This window comes from Hyperolius riggenbachi, chromosome 8 (assembly GCF_040937935.1).
Source record: "Hyperolius riggenbachi isolate aHypRig1 chromosome 8, aHypRig1.pri, whole genome shotgun sequence".
NCBI lineage: Eukaryota > Metazoa > Chordata > Amphibia > Anura > Hyperoliidae > Hyperolius > Hyperolius riggenbachi.
This window is the reverse complement of record NC_090653.1, coordinates 65289103-65310769: the sequence shown is the minus strand read 5'-3', so window position 1 is coordinate 65310769 and position 21667 is coordinate 65289103. Positions and strand designations below refer to the sequence as shown.

General features: G+C 45.4%; 1 protein-coding gene across 10 annotated transcripts in view; it reads left to right on the top strand.

The window, feature by feature from the left end:
- The window catches only part of RYR1 (ryanodine receptor 1), a 375187-nt gene that overhangs the window by 224161 nt on the left and 129359 nt on the right, over positions 1-21667 (top strand). For all 10 annotated transcript variants that reach the window (XM_068250552.1, XM_068250553.1, XM_068250548.1 and 7 more), the window contains 11 exons: positions 357-435; positions 1829-1918; positions 3705-3848; positions 3946-4026; positions 4223-4298; positions 7329-7452; positions 9486-9601; positions 9690-9757; positions 13195-13316; positions 17349-17398; positions 17570-17630. In XM_068250552.1, coding sequence (XP_068106653.1) covers positions 357-435; positions 1829-1918; positions 3705-3848; positions 3946-4026; positions 4223-4298; positions 7329-7452; positions 9486-9601; positions 9690-9757; positions 13195-13316; positions 17349-17398; positions 17570-17630 — 1011 coding nt within the window. The remainder of the gene's footprint in view (positions 1-356; positions 436-1828; positions 1919-3704; positions 3849-3945; positions 4027-4222; positions 4299-7328; positions 7453-9485; positions 9602-9689; positions 9758-13194; positions 13317-17348; positions 17399-17569; positions 17631-21667) is intronic.

Here is a 21667-nt window from a genome sequence, read left to right as displayed (position 1 = left end):
CTATCATCCCAGCTGTGTTTCTTCTTCCATCGTTATTGACCTGTGCACTGCTGTATACCGGGAATTTCAATATACTGCAGGAAACTGCACCGTGTGTTAAACGTTACGGATTATTGCATGATGATATTATTGTAGGAGAATAGTGGTCTCTACTCAAGCAGTGTGTATCCTGTAAAACATGTCAGGCATTTTTTTATGGATTAGTTGTCATGCATTGTTAATAGTTGTATTTGGACTTTTTCCATATACCGGTATGTAATTGTAATATCTGTTATGTGTAAATAATATGGATATTTTACTAATGTACTACTATTTTACTTTGTTTCATGTATGTTAATATGACTCGCCTTTTACAGTGTGATCATCCCTGAGAAATTGGATGGCTTCATCAACAAGTATGCAGAGTACACTCATGACAAGTGGGCTTTTGAAAAGGTATGTAATATATTTGTTTTCATTCTCATTGCCTTCATGAAAAGTGACTCCTCCTCTTTACTCCTCCCACACTTTCTAACAGGCATTGTTGGGAGTTTTACTGTAGAGATGTAAAAGCCAAATGTTGTTGATCTTATATTTTCTGTATACTTTGTTTCTCCTGTTTGTTTTTTTTTGGGGGGGGGGGGTATTTTTTTTCCTTATAACGTAAACCTGAAGTGACAGTAAACTGCTGAGATAAACAGTTGTATCTCTAGTCATAATCCTAAATAGGTCTTTCCTGGAATCCTGCAGTCTTATTTTGTATTTAGAGGATAAAATCTGTCTGTTTAACCCTTTTGGCACCGGCTGCCTAACCCCCCTTAACCACTTTACCCCAAGGAGATTTTTACCCTAACGGACAAGAGCGATTTTCACCTTTCAGTGCTCAGCCCTTTCATTTGCCAATAGCTTAATCACTACTAATCGCAGTGAAATTATCTATATCTTGTTTTTTTCACCACCAATTGGGCTTTTTGGGGTTGATTTTTGTTTTCAGTAAGTACTTTATTTTTTATGCATTTTAAAGGGGAAAACAAGGGGAAAATGAAAAAATACACAATTCCTCCAATTTTATCCCCTATATTTTTAATATAAGCACTGCTACTGTACATAAAACCCACACAATTTATCTGCCTATTTGTCCTGGTTATAACAAGATTTTAATTATGTCCCTAGTACAAAGTATGGTGACAATATAGTATTTGGAAATAAAGGTGTATTTTTTTTTTTGGGTGGGTTTTTTCACTATTTTCATGTGCACAGGAATGCACGCGCGGGAGCACACGGGGGCACGCACTGCAGCAGCCGTTTTAATACGTCTGCATGTCAAGGACCAAGTGATTTTGCATGGGGCAGGGCACGTTTGGGGGGGGGGGGGGTTCAGGAAGCTGGATTCCCTCTGTGGCTAGCTGGGCTGTGTCCCATGCGTGGCCAGGTGTCCCCCCTGTGGGCAGCAGCCTAAACTCACCTCCCAGGCTCCAGCGATGAGCAGCTGTGGACCCCTCCGCTCCGGCCAGTATCCCCGCTCGTACTGCCGCTCAGTTCCGGGTCACGGCTTGATGACTTCATCAAGCCGGGACCCGGCACTGACATCGAGAGCGGGGATGCCGGACAGAGCGGAGGGAAGCGGAAACGGCGAGTGGCATAGATCCTACGCCGCATCAGGCTAGAACAGCCACAAGTGTGGCGTAGGATCTACATTACGCGGTCCCCAAAAGGTTAATGTTATTCAGCTCCCATACAGACTAATCTTGAACCGTTGCACTTATCTGTGTCCTGCACTCAGATGTGAGCAGTAGGGTAAACCTAAATTAATGACAGGTGCTGAATATTCCATTTTACTTTTGTACAGATACAGAATAATTGGTCATATGGAGAACAAATTAATGAAGAGGCCAAAACCCACCCAATGCTTCGGCCATACAAAACTTTTTCTGAAAAGGTAATGTGTTGTATTTCTTTGTTAAACCACATTTATTTCAATCTGTAGGCTGATGTGTGAGAGATTGTCGTACTCTAAGCTTTTGGTTGGGAGTATTCAATCTCCAGATTGCTACATTACACCTGCATGGCAACTTTTCCAGGGCTAACAGCAAGGGGGCATTGTGAGTTACCGGGGTAACGTATGTGTTGCTATGGTAACCCATAGTACACAAATAGGGTAACGCACTGCCCCCTGCTGTAGTCTCGGTAAGTTGCATTGCGCTAATAGGGTAACACGTGTTGCCCCCTACCGTAGTCCCAATAACATGTCTTAGACCAGTAGGGTAACACTTGCAGCCTCCCTGTAGTTAGTACAGGTAACACTGCCTGTGAACAACAGTCATACCTTTTCTTCCTGCGTCAGGCCCATAATGTGGTTTGTCACTGCATGCATGAGTTGTAGTAGTGTTTACCATTAGGCCGTCATACTACTTGGAAACTGTAAGATCGGCCAATCAAAATTCGATGCATGTACCAAGCTGTAGACTGAGAACAACTGAGTACTTTAGACAGTGTTTCTCAAACCTGTCCTCGTGACTCCCCAATGGTGAATGTTTTGCAGGCAACCTCACCTATGCACAGGTTTAGTAATTAGTGTCTTAGCTACAAGGAATCCACATAGCTCAGACACTAATTACCCCACCTGTGCATAGATGAGGTTGCCTGCAAAACATCCACCGTTGGGGAGTCACGTGGACAGGTTTGAGAAACCCTGACTTTAGAGATTGTTCTTGGCTCACAACTGATAATTCTAACATGCCCTAATCAGTGCAACAATTACACATGAATCACCACACAACCCGCTTCATTATTGTAGGCCCTTTTCCCAATACTTCTCCCTCTTTAAAGTGGACCTGAACTCTTGCCTAGGACAGAAGGAAAACATAGAAGAATGCCTCCTGTATGTATTTAGAGAGTTTAGCCTGTTTAATTCCCCCTCATTTGTGTCTAATCACACGTTGATCTCTCCCCTGTGTCACATGACTACCAATGGCAGATAAGCTCATTTGAAAGCACGGACTGTTAACAAGATGCCTGCTTCCATGAGCCAGGAAGTAGAAACAGTGCAGACTTATTTTAGGATTTGTATCATATGTAATAAAGAAATGTTTTCTGTTTAGAGGTTACTGTATTATGCTGTTGTGTATCTTTTAGAGCAGAGAGGATGTTCTTAATTCAGGTCTGCTTTAAGATTTGTTTACCATGTAGTACAGTATATACTCAAATATGAACCAGACTTTCTGGATCAGAAAATGGCTTGTTATGTTAAGTCTCAGTTTATATTTGAGCCACTGAAGAGAGTGCAGTGTAGTTATCCCCCCCCCCCTTCCCTGACCCCCAGAGTCAGATTTCTGGAATGGCCACAAAAGCCCTGGCGTTGGGCAGCTGCAGCTGGACATTAAAAGAGGGGTTGACAGGGGAACTGAAAATAGGGAGCAACATTTGAAAAAGGGAAACTGATCCTCAATGCAGCTGTTCATGGAAGAACGGGGCTGATGTACATGGGTGCTAAACATGTAAGAATGGACTGCACATGGAATGAGAGGGGCACTGTGGGTGCAAGAAAGGGGAACCACAGCATACTTGGCCTAGGGGGCACAACAATTATAAATCCGGCCTTGCTGACCGCAGTCGCTCTTTACCTGTGTTAAGGTATGTAGAGCTCAGTGGAGCACCTTCAACAGTATTCAGAATCCATTCATCACTCATAGTCTACAACCACCTCTCACACTGTTCTTCTACAGGATAAGGAAATCTATCGCTGGCCAATCAAAGAGTCTCTGAAAGCCATGATTGCCTGGGAGTGGATGGTAGAAAAAGCCAGAGAGGGAGAAGATGACAAAACAGAGAAGAAAACGAAAAGCAGAAAAATCTCACAATCAGCTCAGGTGAGGAGGCCTTTATTGTTATTTATTACCGTTATTTTGTTTTTCTTATTTTACCTTTATCTTATTTTTATGCTGAATTCTTCATGTTTCAATTCAGGCCACCTATGACCCTTCAGTGCAGACCTTCAGCCCAACTCCCATTGACGTGACTGGCATCACCATTTCTAGGGAGTTGCAGGTAAGGAACAACTACTTGTAGATCATATGGACCTTCTTATGGGTTATTCTGATATGCTCAATAGCCTGAACCAGGAATCCCCAATTAAAAAAAAGACTTTGAATATGTATTGTATTCACCACTGTATAGTTGGTGAAGATCACATATTAGATATGGTAAATTTAGTCCTAATTGAATGTCCTTTGTCCCCTTGCAGTCAATGGCTGAACAACTGGCAGAGAATTATCACAATACTTGGGGTCGTAAGAAGAAGCAGGAGCTTGAGGCAAAAGGTAAGAGTATTAAGTATAGTATACACATGCGATAACTGTCGCCTTTTGGGGGTTGGGAAACGATCCCTTGAGTGACAATTCGGGCCAGGACTGTACAGACACATCACTAGCCTACCGGAGGGGAGCGGAGGGATGATGATTGGCACACGAAAGAGCTGATTCCTGCCGGCCGGTGGGAGCAGAAATAACATCGCGATTGGTCCTGCTGGGACGTCATCTGTACACACACTTGTGTCTGCTGAAATGGTCATTATCAGCTGTTTTACCTGACAATTGTCACGTGTTGTACGTAGCTTTAGGGCCTAATTTATTATGGTTCTGTAAGGCTAGAGAACTCCTGAGAATGTAAAGCCTGAGTCAGGCACAGCCTTATTTATGTGCATTTCATGAAACATAATTTTAAATCACTAATGTTTGCAAATAAAGTATTAAAGCAGCTTTTGCGAAATATAAAATTAAAAAACTCACTTCACCCATTTATAAACCTTTAACTTTTTTCATCAGCAACCTCTTGTCATTGTCCCCCCCCCTACACACACACACACACACACGCACACGCACACACACCACAGTCAGTCTGAAGCCATCCCTCATTGCTAAAGACTGACAGTCATATTAAGTCTATAATAGTCTTCGAGGTAAATTACCGTATATACGCTCATAGACGCCAACCTGCATAAAAGCCGAGGTACCCACTTTTCCCTCAGAAACCAGGAAAAAGAGATTGATTCGCGTATAAGCCCCCTCTACAGTAGTCGGATGTGCCCCCAGTACAAGTCATCCCCTCTCCCCATAGCCAGATGTGTCCCAAGGATGATACATCTGTGTCTCAAGATGCCACTAGATGGCGTCATAGTTATGAGACACAGCGATTGCCACACAGGAAGAATCCCCGATCATTGCACCACTGACACTGTGCTTGCACGCTCAGCTCCACAAGCCAGGGGACACAGGTAGTCTTGAACAGCACACTCTGTACACCATGTTGCAGGGGATGGAGGACACGGACACAGCAGGGAACCAGCTGTCATGAGCAGGATCACTAGTGCAAGATGTTTACGCTCCTCTACCAGTAACAAAACCTGCTCCACCATCCGTTCTGCTCAACTGACTCGTATATAAGCCAAGGGGGTAACTTTTCAGCACATTTTTTGTGCTGAAAAATTAGGCTTATACGCAAGTTAATAAAGTAGTACTTCCCAGGGAGTGGTCACCACACTCCTACAAAATCAAATATAAATACCAGGTGTACTTGAAAAGATAAAAATAATAAATAAATCTACATTTTATTTTGCGTGCAGCAATATAACTTCTGTAACAATGTGCAGATTGTATATGTTCCATCAATGAAATGTTAGATAAGAGTGCTACGGCATCAGTCTGTTTCGAGTCCCTGGGGACCCTTCCTCAAGCACATTAACCCTCCTGGCGGCTACATGATAGCCGCTGTGCAGCGGCATCCCCCCACCCGCTCCGATCGCCTCCTGCGATCTGTAATCAGGAAATGCCGTTCAAAGAACGGTATTTCCTGGAGGGCTTTTCCCGTTGCCATGGTGACGGTAGTGATGACATCGTGACGTCATCGGGAGTCCCGATCCACCCCTCAGCGCTGCCTGGTGCTGATAGGCCAGGCTGCGCAAGGGGTCGGGGGTGGGGGGTGGCATGGCGTGTAGCGGTGAATCGGCGTGGAGCGGCGGCGATCGGTGTGCACACGCAGCTACCAAAGTGCTAGCTGCGTGTAGCAAATTAAAAATTATGCAAATCGGCCCAGCAGGGCCTGAGAAATCCTCCTGCGCGGCTTACCCCGAACGTACCGCCAGGAGGGTTAAAATCTATGTGCATAATAGTGAAAATGATCTAAGGTCCTAGACAGGTACAGTAAAGCCAACAAGTTGAGAGTGAATGTGGTAACCAAGAAAATCCTGGAGCAATACGACACTGCACATAGAAAGGCGGACTCTTTTTATCTTTTCAAGTAACCTCCCTCCCTCCCCCTCCACCACCACTGTATTCAACTATACACATAATCAACAGAGAGGCATGGCTTCAGCTGACAGACCAATCACTCCCCTCTCACATGACAATTTTTTATCTTAACTGCTTAATTCAGTTATGTCAGCTTTAGAAAAACAAAAGTTTGCTTTCCTAAAACAGAAAGAATTTGCAATAATTCAGGTTAGAGTGAGCTTGAGATGTCTCCCAGGCACCACTGCTGAATATATGCAAATTAACCATTGTACCCTTAGAAGCTAAACACACCTCCAGAACCGCTGGAATGCAATGATGTGTCAGCTTGTTAATGTGTACAGAGCCATAATAATCCAACATGCATACAGGCTGTTTCGGATTGTTTGATCCTCATCAGTGCATGGCATGGATTAATTTGGCTCTATGGAGTAGGGCTTGTAAATCCGAGAGGCACAGATTAACCAGCAAGCTCATGGTGACCCAGAACTCATTGGGGTGTGTAAGGGACTACAATGGTCCTAAAAGCCCCCTTACTAAGATGTTAAGAAAAACAAAAGTTTGCTTTCCTAAAACAGAAAGAATTTGCGATAATTCAGGTTAGAGTGAGCTTGAGATGTCTCCCAGGCACCACTGCTGAATATATGCAAATTAACCATTGTACCCTTAGAAGCTAAACACACCTCCAGAACCGCTGGAATGCAATGATGTGTCAGCTTGTTAATGTGTACAGAGCCATAATAATCCAACATGCATACAGGCTGTTTCGGATTGTTTGATCCTCATCAGTGCATGGCATGGATTAATTTGGCTCTATGGAGTAGGGCTTGTAAATCCGAGAGGCACAGATTAACCAGCAAGCTCATTTATCCAGTAAGTGCTGACTCTGCTTGACTCTGTTTCTTTGTTACATAGTTAGTCCGGTTGACAAAAGACATCAGTACATAAAAAAAAATGTTTGTTTTGCTGTTTGACCATTAACAGCAATCATGGCTTTGTAATTATTTCACACTAATTAAAGAGTATTTTATGTTTCTTTATATGTCTCTTTTCCATCTATCCCAGGAGGTGGAACCCATCCATTACTGGTACCCTACGACACTTTGACTGCCAAGGAGAAGGCTCGTGATAGGGAGAAGGCTCAGGAGCTGCTTAAATTTCTCCAGCTCCAAGGATATGCTGTGACCAGGTGAGGCATCAGATTAATCAGCCAAGGAGATAGTTTAAACGTTTCAAAAGGCACATATGCTCTAAAATCAGGGGCCTGTTTATAGTTGTGTATTAATCGAGCTCTTTAATTACAGCGCAGGTAGATTTGGGCGCAGCCGCCGCCACCACCATATGCTGTTATAGGAAATAAAACAGCTATTGCAGCGCACACAGAGTAACTCCGGCGCCGTCAGAAGATGGAGCTGAAGTTACATTTAAAACACAATGATTCGGCTTCCAGCACTCGCTGGAAGCCAAATTATTTCATTCCCCACCATCCATGGCGGCCTGGAGGGGGAATAGTATTTAGCGCGGCCGGGAACTTGTGCAGCAGCAGGATCAGCCATATACCGGCTGTATCCTGCGCCCAAGTCTCCCGGCGCAGATTGAATATGTATCCGTATTAATATGTGAATTGTAGTGTCCGTGTTCAGATACAGAACATTGTTTCCGATTTCACCCGAGCACTACACTTCTGCAAAATTCAGCACTGAACCTCTGGACAGGGTCAGGGGACATCGGTGGCTGTAAATAATCAGCATGGGGTGTCAAATTCCCTAGGTACGCCACTGGGGGACATTAACTTACTTGTGGTTCACTGTGCCTTTCAAATGACTTTTCCTTTCGGCTCTGTTATGGAGGAGACATTAGAGTTATGCAAAATGCACTATGAAGTGCAAGTAAGTGAACTCCACCTGACCATGTCCAAAGTGCTGAAATGTGGTTTTCGGGTGATTTCAGAAGGATGTTCTGAATTCAAACACTAACACTAGTGAATTGCATTTTCACATTTTTTTTTAAGATAAAAAAAAATGTTGTAACCCTATTTACAATGATGAGACATGACACTTCTCTAGTGCCACATCGCATATCCTTGGAAGTAAGCTCAGTCAACCTCACCCTATGGATGACTTATGGATCACCTTAAATCAGTCCCCAGGTTGAGTGGCTTGTGATTCGCTGGTCAAAATTCAGTCACTTCTGTTTCCTGTGCAAGCTAACGCAGGTCATGGCAGCAGCAAATCAGAACCTTGCAAATTGATCACCTGATTAAACTGATCACATAGTTCTCTGCCGATAATAGGCTCTCACATTTCCTGCTTCTGTGGGAGAGTCACAACTAGTTGGGTCCTTCCTCCAGATCAAGCCCCAGGGCCGGGCCGAGGCATAGACTAGAGAGGCTCCAGCCTCAGGGCGCAGTGTAGGAGGGGGCGCACAATTCATTCAGTTGTCATTCCTTATTGTGTATGAAGCAGAAAAAAATATGAAAAGGGGATACATAGCAGTGACTGCAAGCCAGATAACTAGATATTAAGGTGTTGGGGAGGTTGTGGGCCCTGTGGCCCTCTTAGTCTAATAGCAATCAGTGTGTGACGGCTGGGGTGGGAGGGATGGAGGGGCGCACTTTGGTGTCTCAGCCTTGGGTGCTGAAGGACCTTGTCCCTGCTCTGTCAAGCCCTGATGTACTTTTCACCTAAGACTTGGGCCACTGAGTGTACATCCAAGGTGGGGCTCATGTATAGATAGGGGAAGGAATGTATACTATCCAGTGGTTTCCAAGCAGGAAGTTGCTTCTGGCAATCATGGGAAGAACACATTTACACTTGTTTTTAAGGTATCCATTTTTGTGAGGTAATCATGATCATTAGGGGGCAGAATGGCTGAATGTGTTTAGACCAAACCTATAAAGTTCTGCTATATGGAGTTTTGCTACATGGGAGCTACTCTACCTCCTGGCACCAACTGAGGATGTTGTTTTCATGGGGAGGCGAGATATTCTCCAGCTCTATGGTCAGCTAAACAATGTTTATTACATTACATGGCTCAGTATAGACAAACTGAATTCAGCAGCTGTAGCACAAAGTACTTTTTCCTCAAAAAGACTTCTGCGTTAGGCCCAAGTTTTTTTGTGAGCCACTGCAGAGCAGAGCAATGTGGAGTGAAATGTTGCTTTGTATAAAGAGCTCTTAGTATTACATGGAGTCGAATCATTTTTTTTTACTTTCGTTGCAGGGGTCTGAAGGACATGGAGTTGGACACATCTTCCATTGAGAAACGTTTTGCCTATGGTTTCCTGCAGAAACTTCTGAAGCTCATGGACACAGCACAGGAGTTTATTGCTCACCTGGGTAAGATAAGGCTTTTTCGGAGTTAAATGTTCACACAGAGTTCACACTGCCAAGTCATTAATAACGCTATACCGTTTTGTTCTTCTAGAGGCCGTTGTGAGCAGTGGAAGAGTAGAGAAGTCCCCACACGAAAGAGAAATCAAATTCTTTGCTAAGGTGGGAACATACGCCAGAGCTTATAAAATGTGGTGGTTCTAAAAGCAAATAAGGCGTGCTATGCTTACGCTAGTAAATAGTCCTGGGCTGTGATTCAATTAACCTTTCTCTTAAAGTGGACCTAAACTCTTGCACAGGACAGAAGGAAAACATAAAAACATGCACACTGTATGTATTTGGAGAGTTTAGCTTGTCATCTATAAATAGTCACCAGTGTAATTTGATTTCTTAGCAGCGTCAGCTGGCTATCTTGGCAGAGCAGCTAATTTGTAAACCCAGGATGTTAACCCTATGGGCCTGATTCACAAAGCGGTGCTAACAGTTAGCACCCTGGTGAGAAGCCCTTTATCATGCCTAAACTCAGTTTAGGCATGATAAGTTTAGGTGTGATAAGTTTAGGTGTGATAAGTTTAGGCATGATAAGTTTAGGTGTGATAAGTTTAGGTGTGATAAGTTTAAGCGCCAACTGCGTTAGCACCGCAGTGCACAGCTGATCAAAAGTTTTACGCTAGCAAAGACTGGTGCACTTCGTATAAAGTTTAATGGCGCTGCTTTGCGTGCGGGACTTTGCAAGTGATCTAAACTTATCTAAACTTATCGTGCCTAAACTTATCACACCTAAACTTATCATGCCTAAACTTATCACACCTAAACTGGCTTTTCACCAGAGTGGTGCAATGGTTATCATGCCTAAAGTCTCTAACTGGGTTAGCACCGCTTTGTGAATCGAGCCCTATGTCTGCTTCCATAAATGCAGGAAATAGACACACTGCAGATTTATTGCAGGATTTGTATCAGCTGTAACAAAGAAATGTTTTTCTTTAACCACTTAAGTATCAGCAGTCTCCGCCCTCTTAAGGACCAGAGACCGCTGGTACAAGAAACGGCGGAATATTGACAAATTGCCGCACATACCCGCCGCAATCGCCGTACACCGGGAACCTCAGCCACCCACTCTGATATCTCTATGACGACAGAATTCCTGTGAGCCGGTCAGGAGGCGCTTTTTAATTGGCTGCTGACCCTGCCTATCAATGTAAGCCAATGGGAGCTGCTTACGTTGATGGACAGGATCAGGAGCCAATGAAATCAGCTCCTGACCCGCTCACATGACTCTGCCGTCATAGAGACAGCAGAGCGAGTGAGCTACGGCGGGAAGAAAGCAGCGAGATCGTCGGGAGCGACAAAAGCGACGAGAACACGCGGCGTCTGTGTATTGAAATCTACATCCTGGCAGCCAGATTTCAGTTAGCGCTGTCCTTAAAGGACCTCTGTCGCGAAAATCTTGTAATTTAAAATGTATGTTAAAATATACAATTAAGAAGTACGTTTCTTGCAGAGTAAAATGAGCCATAAATTACTTTTCACCTATGTTGCTGTCACATACAGTAGTTAGTAGAAATCTGACAGAACCAACAGGTTTTGGACTAGGCCATCTCCTCATGGGGGGTTCACAGGGATTTCTTAATTTTCAAAATGCACTTAGGGAATGGCAGTTGCTCTGTCCAACTGCCAAAAAAGTGTATCGTGAGCAGGGAGGCTGGCCAGCATCTTTGTATAAATCATTTTCAGGGAATGTCTTTATAAAGAATAAAGGCCATGCTGAGAATCCCCCTATGGAGAGATGGACTAGCTCAAAATCTGTCGGTAATGTCAGATTTCTACTACTTACTGTAAGTGGCAGCACCATAGGAGAGAAGTCATTTATGGCTCATTTTACTCAGGAAGAAACATACTTCTTATTTGTGTGAGATTTTTGCAACAGTTCCTCTTTAGGTTGTTTTTATGCAGTTGCTTATCTTTTAGAGCAGAGAGGAAGTTCTGAGTTCAGGTCTGCTTTAAGTTTACTCATGGGAGATGTCTACATACCTTATCAATAAAATACCTTTAAAAGGAACCCGAGGTGAGAGGGATATGGCAGCTCCCATATTTATTTCCTTTTTAACCTCCCCGGCGTTCTATTGAGATCGCCAGGGAGGCTGCGGGAGGGTTTTTTTTTAATAAAAAAAAAAACTATTTCATGCAGCCAACTGAAAGTTGGCTGCATGAAAGCCCACTAGAGGGCGCTCCGGAGGCGTTCTTCCGATCGCCTCCGGCGCCCAGAATAAACAAGGAAGGGCGCAATGAGCGGCCTTCCTTGTTTTGCTTAGATCGTCGCCATAGCGACGAGCGGAGTGACGTCATGGACGTCAGCCGACGTCCTGACGTCAGCCGCCTCCGATCCAGCCCTTAGCGCTGACCGGAACTTTTTGTTCCGGCTACTCTGGGCTCAGGCGGCTGGGGGGACCCTCTTTCGCCGCTGCTCGCGGCGGATCGCCGCAGAGCGGCGGCGATCAGGCAGCACACGCGGCTGGCAAAGTGCCGGCTGCGTGTGCTGCACTTTATTTGAAGAAAATCGGCCCAGCAGGGCCTGAGCGGCAGCCACCGGCGGTGATGGACGAGCTGAGCTCGTCCATACCGCTCAGGAGGTTAAACAAAACCAGTTGCATGGCTGTCCTGCTGATCTTTCTGGTCAGTAGTGTCTGAATCAATCAACCAATGATCCAACAAGTAATGCAGAGAACGCTGTTATATTTTCCGAGTCCACGCTGTCTCTGGTCTCCTCTTCTTGCTGGGAGCCCTGCGTTACAGGCTGACATTCTCATGCTCCTGGTGCATGATATGATCAGCATGGACTCAGTAAATATAACAATAATAATATTAGAACCACTTTAACCACTTTGCATCCAAACCTTGTTTCCACCTTATGGACCAGAGCAGTTTTGACATTTTAGTTATGTCCCTATTTAATCAGCAATAACGTTATCCATACTTATGATACCTAAATGAAATATATATTGTTTTTTTTTTTTTTCAAGACAAACTAGGCTTTTAATTTTTGGCATTTTTCTCTCAAACTATTTTGTTTTCTATGCATTTTATTGGGAAAAAAAGACGAAATACAAAAGGAAAAAAAAATATTATTTCTGTGTTGTACCAATTACAGTTTAAAAATAAAAAGAGCTATTGCTGATAAAAAAAAAACACACTTTGTTTGGCTATTTCTAAAGTTTATTACAAAACTTAGATTATGTTCCTGTCACAATTTTTGGTGAGGATATTTGATTCTGAAATAATGCTATACTGTGTATTTTTTTACTATGAACTGACAAAATAAAAGCATTTTTTAATGGTAAAAATCAATCTTATTAGCTCAAGGAACATATATTTCTTTTCACCAATAAGTGCTGCATCAGGTAGTGCCAGAGGTGTGCACAGGAGCAATGCCCAATCCTGCACAGCTGAGCTTCTGCTACAAGACGTATATCTACGTCCTCGTGGCTTAGAGGAAGTCTCCGAGGGCGTAGATATACTGGCTTGGTGGATAAGGTGGTTAAACAAAAGATAAGTTGTCTTAGTGATTTAGTACAAATTACTGTTTTTCGTCTCTCCTGTAGATTCTACTTCCTCTCATAAATCAGTACTTCCAGAACCATTGCCTGTATTTCCTGTCAACGCCAGCCAAAGTTCTGGGCAGTGGAGGCCATGCCTCCAATAAGGAGAAAGAGATGATCGCCAGGTCAGTGTGGTGGAATTTTTAGTGAAGCATCTCAGGAAAGTGTGTTTTGTACAATGAAATGTTATGTAGGATGGGACTCATATCTGCTACTGATTTCAGATCTCCATTTAGTTACCAGGATGGCATCAGCACAATGTGGGCACTTGTATACTCATACTATCCTGATGTAGAGGTGTAGCTATGTGTCCCAGGGCTGTGGCAGAGGCGTGCAAGGAAAAGGGGCGTAGGGAAATCTGGGCGCTCAATTTCGGCAATTAGAATATCTGTAAATTTACCAATATTCTAAGTATTGAAAGTGTAAATTATGATAGTAAAATATCAGTAAATCATACCAATATTTTACTACAACTAAACCAATCTCTATTCTCACACAGAACCCTCCCTCGATGCTTAACCCTAACCACCCCCTGTTGATGTCTAACCCTATCCCCTCAATGCCTAATCATAAAAGCACTTCCCATGCCTTAAAGGGAAGGTCCAAGCAAAAAAAAAAAAATGAGTTTTACTTACCTGGGCCTTCTACCAGCCCCATGTAGCCATCCTGTGCCCTTGTAGTCACTCACTGCTGCTCCAGTCCCCCGCTGGCAGCTTTCTGACCTCGGAGGTCAGGGCCACATTGCATACATTTTTACGCATTCCAGCTAGTGCAGGAACAAAAATTTACGCGTTGCACCACTAACGCGTAAAAATGTATGCGTTAATGTTCCTGCACTAGCGGGAATGTGTAAAAATGTACGCAATTCGGCCCTGACCTCCGAGGTCAGAAAGCTGCCAGCAGGGGACTGGAGCAGCAGTGAGTGACTACGAGGGCACAGGATGGCTGCATGGGGCTGGTAGAAGCCCCAGGTAAGTGAAACTCATTTTTTTTTTTTGCTTGAACCTTCCCTTTAAAGTGAACCTTAAGTCTCCCAAAAAAAATGAGTTTTACTCACCTGGGGCATCCCTCAGCCCCCTGCAGCTGATCGGTGCCCTCGCCGTGTCTCTCCGATCCTCCCGTCCCCGCCGGCGACCACTTCCGGTTTCTCTGTCAGGACCCGACAGGCTGGGAACGCGAGTGATTCTTCGCGTTCCCAGCCACAATATCTCCCCCTATGCTGCTATTGCGGCAAGGACGGCAAGGGAGGGGAGGATCGCAGAGACACGGCGAGGGCACCGATCAGCTGCAGGGGGCTGAGGGAAGCCCCAGGTGAGTAAAACTCATTTTTTTGTGAGACTTAAGTGCCTCTTTAAAGGAGTCATCAGGGGAAATCTACTAATATAAGTGGTACTTACCGGGGGCTTCCTCCAGCTCCAAGCTCCCAGGAGGTCCCTCTGCCCGCAGCCGTTCGCTGCAGGTCCGTCCCGATCCCCGGCGCTGACGTCAGATCGACCTTCAGGTTGCTATGTACTGCGCCTGCGCGATCGGCGCTGTCAATCACCACCACGTGGGCAGGAGCGGACTGCGAGGGACGTCCTGGGAGCTTGGAGCTGGAGGAAGCCCCCGGTAAGTACCACTGATATTAGTAGATTTCCCCTGATGACTCCCGTTACTCACCCCCACTCCTAACCTTAACTGCCCCCCCCCCCCCCCCTTCCCAGCCCTCCCAAAAACCCTGCAAAAACAACAATCATAAAAACTGCAAAAATGATATTGATGGTGTCCATACAAATTATTGATAAGAGTGGGAAATTTAGGTGCCAAAGTGCAAGCGATCGCTATTCGGGGCCACAAATCTCATAGTGGGGGGCACTTGCACACTATAAATAATTTGTATGGGTGCCAATGGGGCGCCCAAATTTCTACCAATAATAGGCACTAAAATGTCCTGCTTCTGTGGGAGAGTCACGACTAGTTGGGTCCTTCCTCTAGATCAAGCCCTGATGTACATTCCACTTGGGCAACTGAGTGTACATCCAATGGGGGCATGTATGCATGGGGAAAGGACAGTATACTATCCAGCAGTTTCCAAGCAGAAATTCACCTCTGGCAATCACAGGAAGAACACATTTACCCTCAGTTTTTAGTGGTATCCCTTTTTGTGTGGTCACCCTGATCATGAGGGGGTAGAATGGTGAATGGACCAAATCTGTTAAGTTTTGCTATAATCTTTAGTCAACAATAAACCTATAAGGAAGGGTCATCTAGTCGAATCAGGTAATTTGGGCGCTGCGATCAGTAGATGCCTGTATTACGATTACCCAAGCGGTCATTTGGGCGCTCAATGTGGCTAGTATCCAATAGGCTACTACCGTGTTTCCCCGAAAATAAGACACTGTCTTATATTAATTTGTCTTTCAAAATATGTGCTAGGTCTTATTTTCGGGGAGGTCTTAAATTCTATGATGGTAGCCAGATAGATTCCTCCTACCCGCCCACTACCTTTACCTCCCCTGCTCTTGCTGCTGTCCTCCTGTTAAAGTCCGGAAGCCTCTCCTGATTAATTATGCCTGTCATTATTAACACCGTCTACCCGCCCGCTTGCTTGCCCATTCGCTCCCTTTACCTTCCCTGCTCTCGCTGCTGTCATTAATCACACTGCAGATTAGCGGTGACTCGCATGAAACCAGCTACAGGAATGTATCAGGTAACAGCGCCGACAGGAAGTAAACAGAGATCACTTCCTGTATAGGGCGGCACTGTTACCTGATACATTCCTGTAGCTGCTTTCACCGCTAATCTGCAGTGTGATTAATGACAGGCATAATCAGCAGAGGTTTCCGGACTTCAACGAGGGGACAGCGGCGAGAGCAGGGGAGGTAAAGGGAGAAGGCGGAGCGGTCAGGAGCCGGTTTGCCACTAGGTTTTATATTAGGGGGATGTCTTATATTTTCGAACACTCTCGAAATATATGCGGTGTCTTACTTTAGGGGGAGGTCTTAAATTCGGGGAAAGACGGTACATAGCATTCAATGGTTGAAGCTAGGAATGGTCAATGGTCCAAATAATTTTGAGTTGATACCGGAGTATAGAAATTTAGCAAATTTATGCATCTTGAAAATGGACCAATCAAATTTTACCTCAGCAGGATTTGATTGGCTAATTTTTAAAGAGAACCCGAGGTGGGTTTGAAGAATGTTATCTGCATACAGAGGCTGGATCTGCCTATACAGCCCAGCCTCTGTTGCTATCCCAAACCCCCCTAAGGTCCCCCTGCACTCTGCAATCCCTCATAAATCACAGCCGTGCTGTGAGGCTGTATTTACATCTGTAGTGTCAGTCTCAGCTGCTCCCCCGCCTCTTGCATAGCTCCGGTCCCTGCCCCTGTTCATTCCCTCCAATCAGCAGGGAGGGAAGGGATGCAGGCGGGGACCGGAGTTCTGCAGGAGGCGGGGAGAGCAGCAAACTGACACTATAGAGATAAACACAGCCAGCTCTGACAAGCTGCTTGTCAGCAGCGTGGCTGTGATTTATGAGGGATTGCAGAGTGCAGGGGGACCTTAGGGGGGTTTGGGATAGCAACAGAGGCTGGGCTGTATAGGCAGATCCAGCCTCTGTATGCAGATAATATTCTTCAAACCCACCTCGGGTTCTCTTTAAGCTGCACTAATTTGCATACAAAATTTTCATAATGCTGCATTACCTGGAAATTATTTGCATCTCAATGACCATCCCTAATTGTAGCCATTCTTAGACGATTGGCCACAACTGCCGGTCGTTTGGGCACCTGAGGGTAAGGTTTGACAATTCATTTTATAAATAGTTTTGTGTTCATTGGTGCATATAACCCACACCACATATATCTTCCTCAATTATTTTTAAAACGTTAGACATTAGGTGGGGGTTAGGGACAGGCACCCAGAACGGAGGGTTAAGGTTAGGGTAAGGTATAGGGTAGAACCGTACATAGTAAAATACTGGTAATTACAAGTACCGATATTTTACTGTTTTTGGCCTCATCTGGCGCCCAGCTGATGCAGAGTCGCCGCAATACGTACTCCATATAGCCACATCAGTGTGATGCTCTCGTAACACAGGTTTTCTTGTGATTTCATTACTGTGTTCTTTCACTGTCTCTCCGTGACCTCTCTGTCTACCTTTCTTACTCTTCTCAGCCTGTTCTGTAAGATTGCTGGTCTAGTACGTCACCGCGTGTCCTTGTTCGGTAAGATGGTTTGGTGCCGTGGAAACCGCCTCATCCCACTTTTACAGCATGAACTAATTTAACCTTCCCACTTTCATAACTGGTGTTTCTGCTCTGAGTTGCTGTGTGGATTGTAGATTTTTACAGAGGTTTAGAAGGTTACTCTGAAAATGTCTTCTTTGTTTTCTTTAGGGAATGATTCCTCTGCTGTTGTCAACTGTCTTCATATCCTGGCTCGTTCTCTGGATGCCAGGTAAAAAATATCTCATTTGGCAGGACTCATACCTATTAAAATTTGTGGGCAATTTGTGGTTTTCCCTGAAACACAATCGCCACACATGTAATGTATTTCACTGATATTGCATTTTTTTTCATGTCTATTTCCCCGCTGGTGCAGTCTGCAAAATGTATGTAATGGTGCAGTGCAATGCGTGGAGGTAGAGCTGGTCCACACTAGGTCCGGAAACGTATCCGTGGCTGCGTTTTTCAAACCTGATGAAAAACGGAGTCCCGGATACTAATGTTTAAAATAGAAGCCAGCCTCACCCAAGTAAAAAACGGATCCGTCTGCGTTTGCGGGGATCCGTTTTGAAAACCTGAACGGAAGGTCCGGATCTGCTGCATTTTCACGCAACGGATCAGGACCACGGATACACGCAGGGGTAGTGAAAGCAATGAGAAAACGCATCTCCAGCTTCACAGGCAAAAAACGGATGTGAAAACGGATAGCCTGAGCTTTATGATTGGCCCAAAAAATCCTCCCACTCCTTCCTAATGATAGAGACGTTTTCTGTCAGGGAAAAACCTGAACGGAAACTGATACAAAACTGATGCAAAACTGATGCACTTTCATCAGTTTGCAGTACGGTGGGTACTTCCCCTGATCCGGACTGCAGGGTCCGTCCTGCAACCGGGTCTAGTGTGGACCCAGCCGTAGGCTCTTATGCTGCATGCAAATTGCACTGCAACATGTGTGAAAGGGCCCTGAAAGTAAATTTGCATGACTTATCAATGCATAATGTTTTGTGCATAGTTACATAGTTATTTGGGTTGAAAAAAGGGGGTCCGTTAAAAATGGCGCCAGTTATCGTAGTTAAAAAACGGCGCCCCATAGAGAACCATTATCACTAGTTATTTTTCGTTTTTTGACAGCTAAAAAATGGCGCCGGCTTTAAAAACGAAATTTATCGTTTTAAAACTTTTTTTTTGTCCTGCCTGAACGATATTTATCGTTTTAACCCCTGCTTTGCTGCCGTTTGGAAAATATCTGCCCGCCGGCTTTAATGTTTAATAGCGAAGCCCCCTTTAAATCTAAAAACACCAAATTTGCAGGGAATGTTAAGAAGAAAATTGTGAACAAGAGGAAAAAAATTTTTTTCAAAAAGACCTTATAGTTTTTGAGAAAATCGATTTTGAATATTCTTCTTCTGACCGTGGGAAAATTAAACGCCCGCCGACTTTAGCGGTTAATAGCAAAGCCCCTTTAAATGCCAGAAACACCAAATGTGTAGGGAATGTTAAGAAAAATAGTGGGAACACGAAGAAAAAAAAATTGTTCAAAAAGACCTTATAGTTTTTGAGAAAATCGAGTTTAAATCTTCAAAGGGAATGTATCTATTTAAATCGCGTACTGACATTTTTCCGTGGAAACTTTTTCCGCCGACTTTAGCAGTTAATAGCAAAGTCCCCTTAAATCCTAGCAACACCAAATTTGCAGGATATGTTAAAAAGATACTGGGAAACAATATTTTAAAAAAAAAATTGAAAAATTGTATTTATTTTTTTTTTAAATTAAATTTTTTGGGTTATGTTCAGAGTGTGGGAAAAGGTCCCCCCTCCCGAGCCTCTGTAACCCCTTGTCTCCCATGCAGGCTGGGATAGCCAGAATGCGGAGCCCCGGCCGACTGGGGCTTCGCACCCTGAGCTATACCAGCCCGCATGGTCCATGGTATGGGGGGGCTTCGGGGGGGAGGGGCGGCCAAGCCTTCCCCTCCCCCCCGGAGCCCTTGTCCAATCCATGGACAAGGGGCTCTTCCCCACCTCCGGTGCCCCAGGAGGAGGTGGGGGCGACGACTCCCTGGGGGGGGTTCATGGTGGCATCTGGGAGTCCCCTTTAAGAAGGGGAACCCAGATGCCTGCCCCCCTCCCAGGAGAAATGAGTATAGGGGTGCAGGAGTACCCCTTACCCATTTCCATAAAGGGTTAAATGAAATAAAAACACAACGAGAAAAGTCCTTTAATGTTCTAAATTAACCAGAAATACTTACCTGTACCTTTAAGAAAAAAATCCCACGTCAATTAGGTCCCACGACAGTATCCTCCATCTTGCGACCTTCAGTTACATCTTGATTGAAGATCTCCGCCGCCCCGACGCCACACACGCCGCCTCCGCCGAACTGCTCTCAGCTATACTAAGTATAGCTAAGAGCAAAAAGCATCTTTAAATTTTAGCTCCAATGGTCCCCATTGGTTCCTTAACAGACCAATGGGGATCAGGAGGATCCCCATTGGTCGATAAGGAACCAATGGGGAGCCTTGGAGCCAAAATTTAAAGATGCTTTTTGTTCTCAGCTATACTTAGTATAGCTGAGAGTTGCGTCTATGCATCTATATAGACGCATTAGCGCTGGCTGCAGCTGCCCTCCCTGCCTCCCCCCACCTGTCACCCTCACCCATGCTGGCACCCAATGCACCCATGGGTGCCAGCATGGGTGAGGGTGACAGGTGGGGGGAGGCAGGGAGGGCAGCTGCAGCCAGCGCTAATGCGTCTGTATAGACGCATAGACGCAACTCTCAGCTATACTTAGTATAGCTGAGAGCAGTGCGGCGGAGGCGGCGTGTGTGGCGTCGGGGCGGCGGAGATCTTCAATCAACATGTATCAGAAGATCGCAAGATAGAGGATACTGTCGTGGGACCTGATTGGCGTGGGATTTTTTCTTAAAGGTACAGGTAAGTATTTGTGGTTAATTTAGAACATTAAAGGACTTTTTTCGTTGTTGCGTTTTTATTTCATTTAACCCTTTGTGGAAATGGGTAAGGGGTGCTTTGTACCCCTATACTCATTTCTCCTGGGAGGGGGGTGGGCATCTGGGGGTCCCCCTCTTAAAGGGGACTCCCAGATGCCACCATGAACCCCCCCCCCCAGGGAGTCGTCGCCCCCGCCTCCACCTGGGGCAAGGGAGGCGGGGAAGAGCCCCTTGTCCATGGATTGGACAAGGGGCTCCGGGGGGGAGGGGGAGGCTTGGCCGCCCCTCCCCCCCGGAGCCCCCCCATACCATGGACCATGCGGGCTGGTATAGCTCAGGGTGCGAAGCCCCAGTCGGCCGGGGCTCCGCATTCTGGCTATCCCAGCCTGCATGGGGGACAAGGGGTTACAGAGGCTCGGGAGGGGGGACCCCACGTCATTTTTTTTTTTAAATTTGCTATCAATTTTTTTTTTAAATCTTCTGAGTGTGGGAAATAAATTAAAAAAAAAACGACGTGGGGTCCCCCCTCCCGAGCCTCTGTAACCCCTTGTCTCCCATGCAGGCTGGGATAGCCAGAATGCGGAGCACCGGCCGCGTGGGGCTCCGCACCCTGACTATACCAGCCCGCATGGTCCATGGATTGGGGGGTCTCGGAAGGGGAGGGGCAGCCAAGCTTTCCCCTCCCCCTCCGAGCCCTTGTCCAATCCAAGGACAAGGGGCTCTTCTCCACCTCCGATGGGCGGTGGAGGTGGAGGCCGCGATTTCCTGGGGGGGGGAGGTTCATGGTGGAATCTGGGAGTCCCCTTTAAAAAGGGGTCCCCCAGATGCCCACCCCCCCTCCCAGGAGAAATGAGTATAGAGGTACTTGTACCCCTTACCCATTTCCTTTAAGAGTTAAAAGTAAATAAACACACAGACACTTTGAAAAAGTATTTTAATTGAACAAAAAACATAACCACGAAAAAAGTCCTTTAATATTCTTAATTAACCATTAATACTTACCTGTCCCTTTAAATAAATGATCCCTCGCAATATCCTCGGAAATGTTCTATCAGTTACAATGTAACAAAGTTATTACAATGTAACAACTTTGTTACATTGTAACTACGCCGCACCCGACGTCACTCGCCGCCACCGCCGCGTCTGCGCTGACCCGACAGAGCTCTGAGCTATATAGCTCAGAGCTCTCTAAGCATCTTTGTATTTGGGCTCCAAGGAGCCCCATTGGTCCTTAGCAGACCAATGGGGTTCCTTTAAATCAGAAGGAACCCCATTGGTCTGCTAAGGACCAATGGGGCTCCTTGGAGCCCAAATACAAAGATG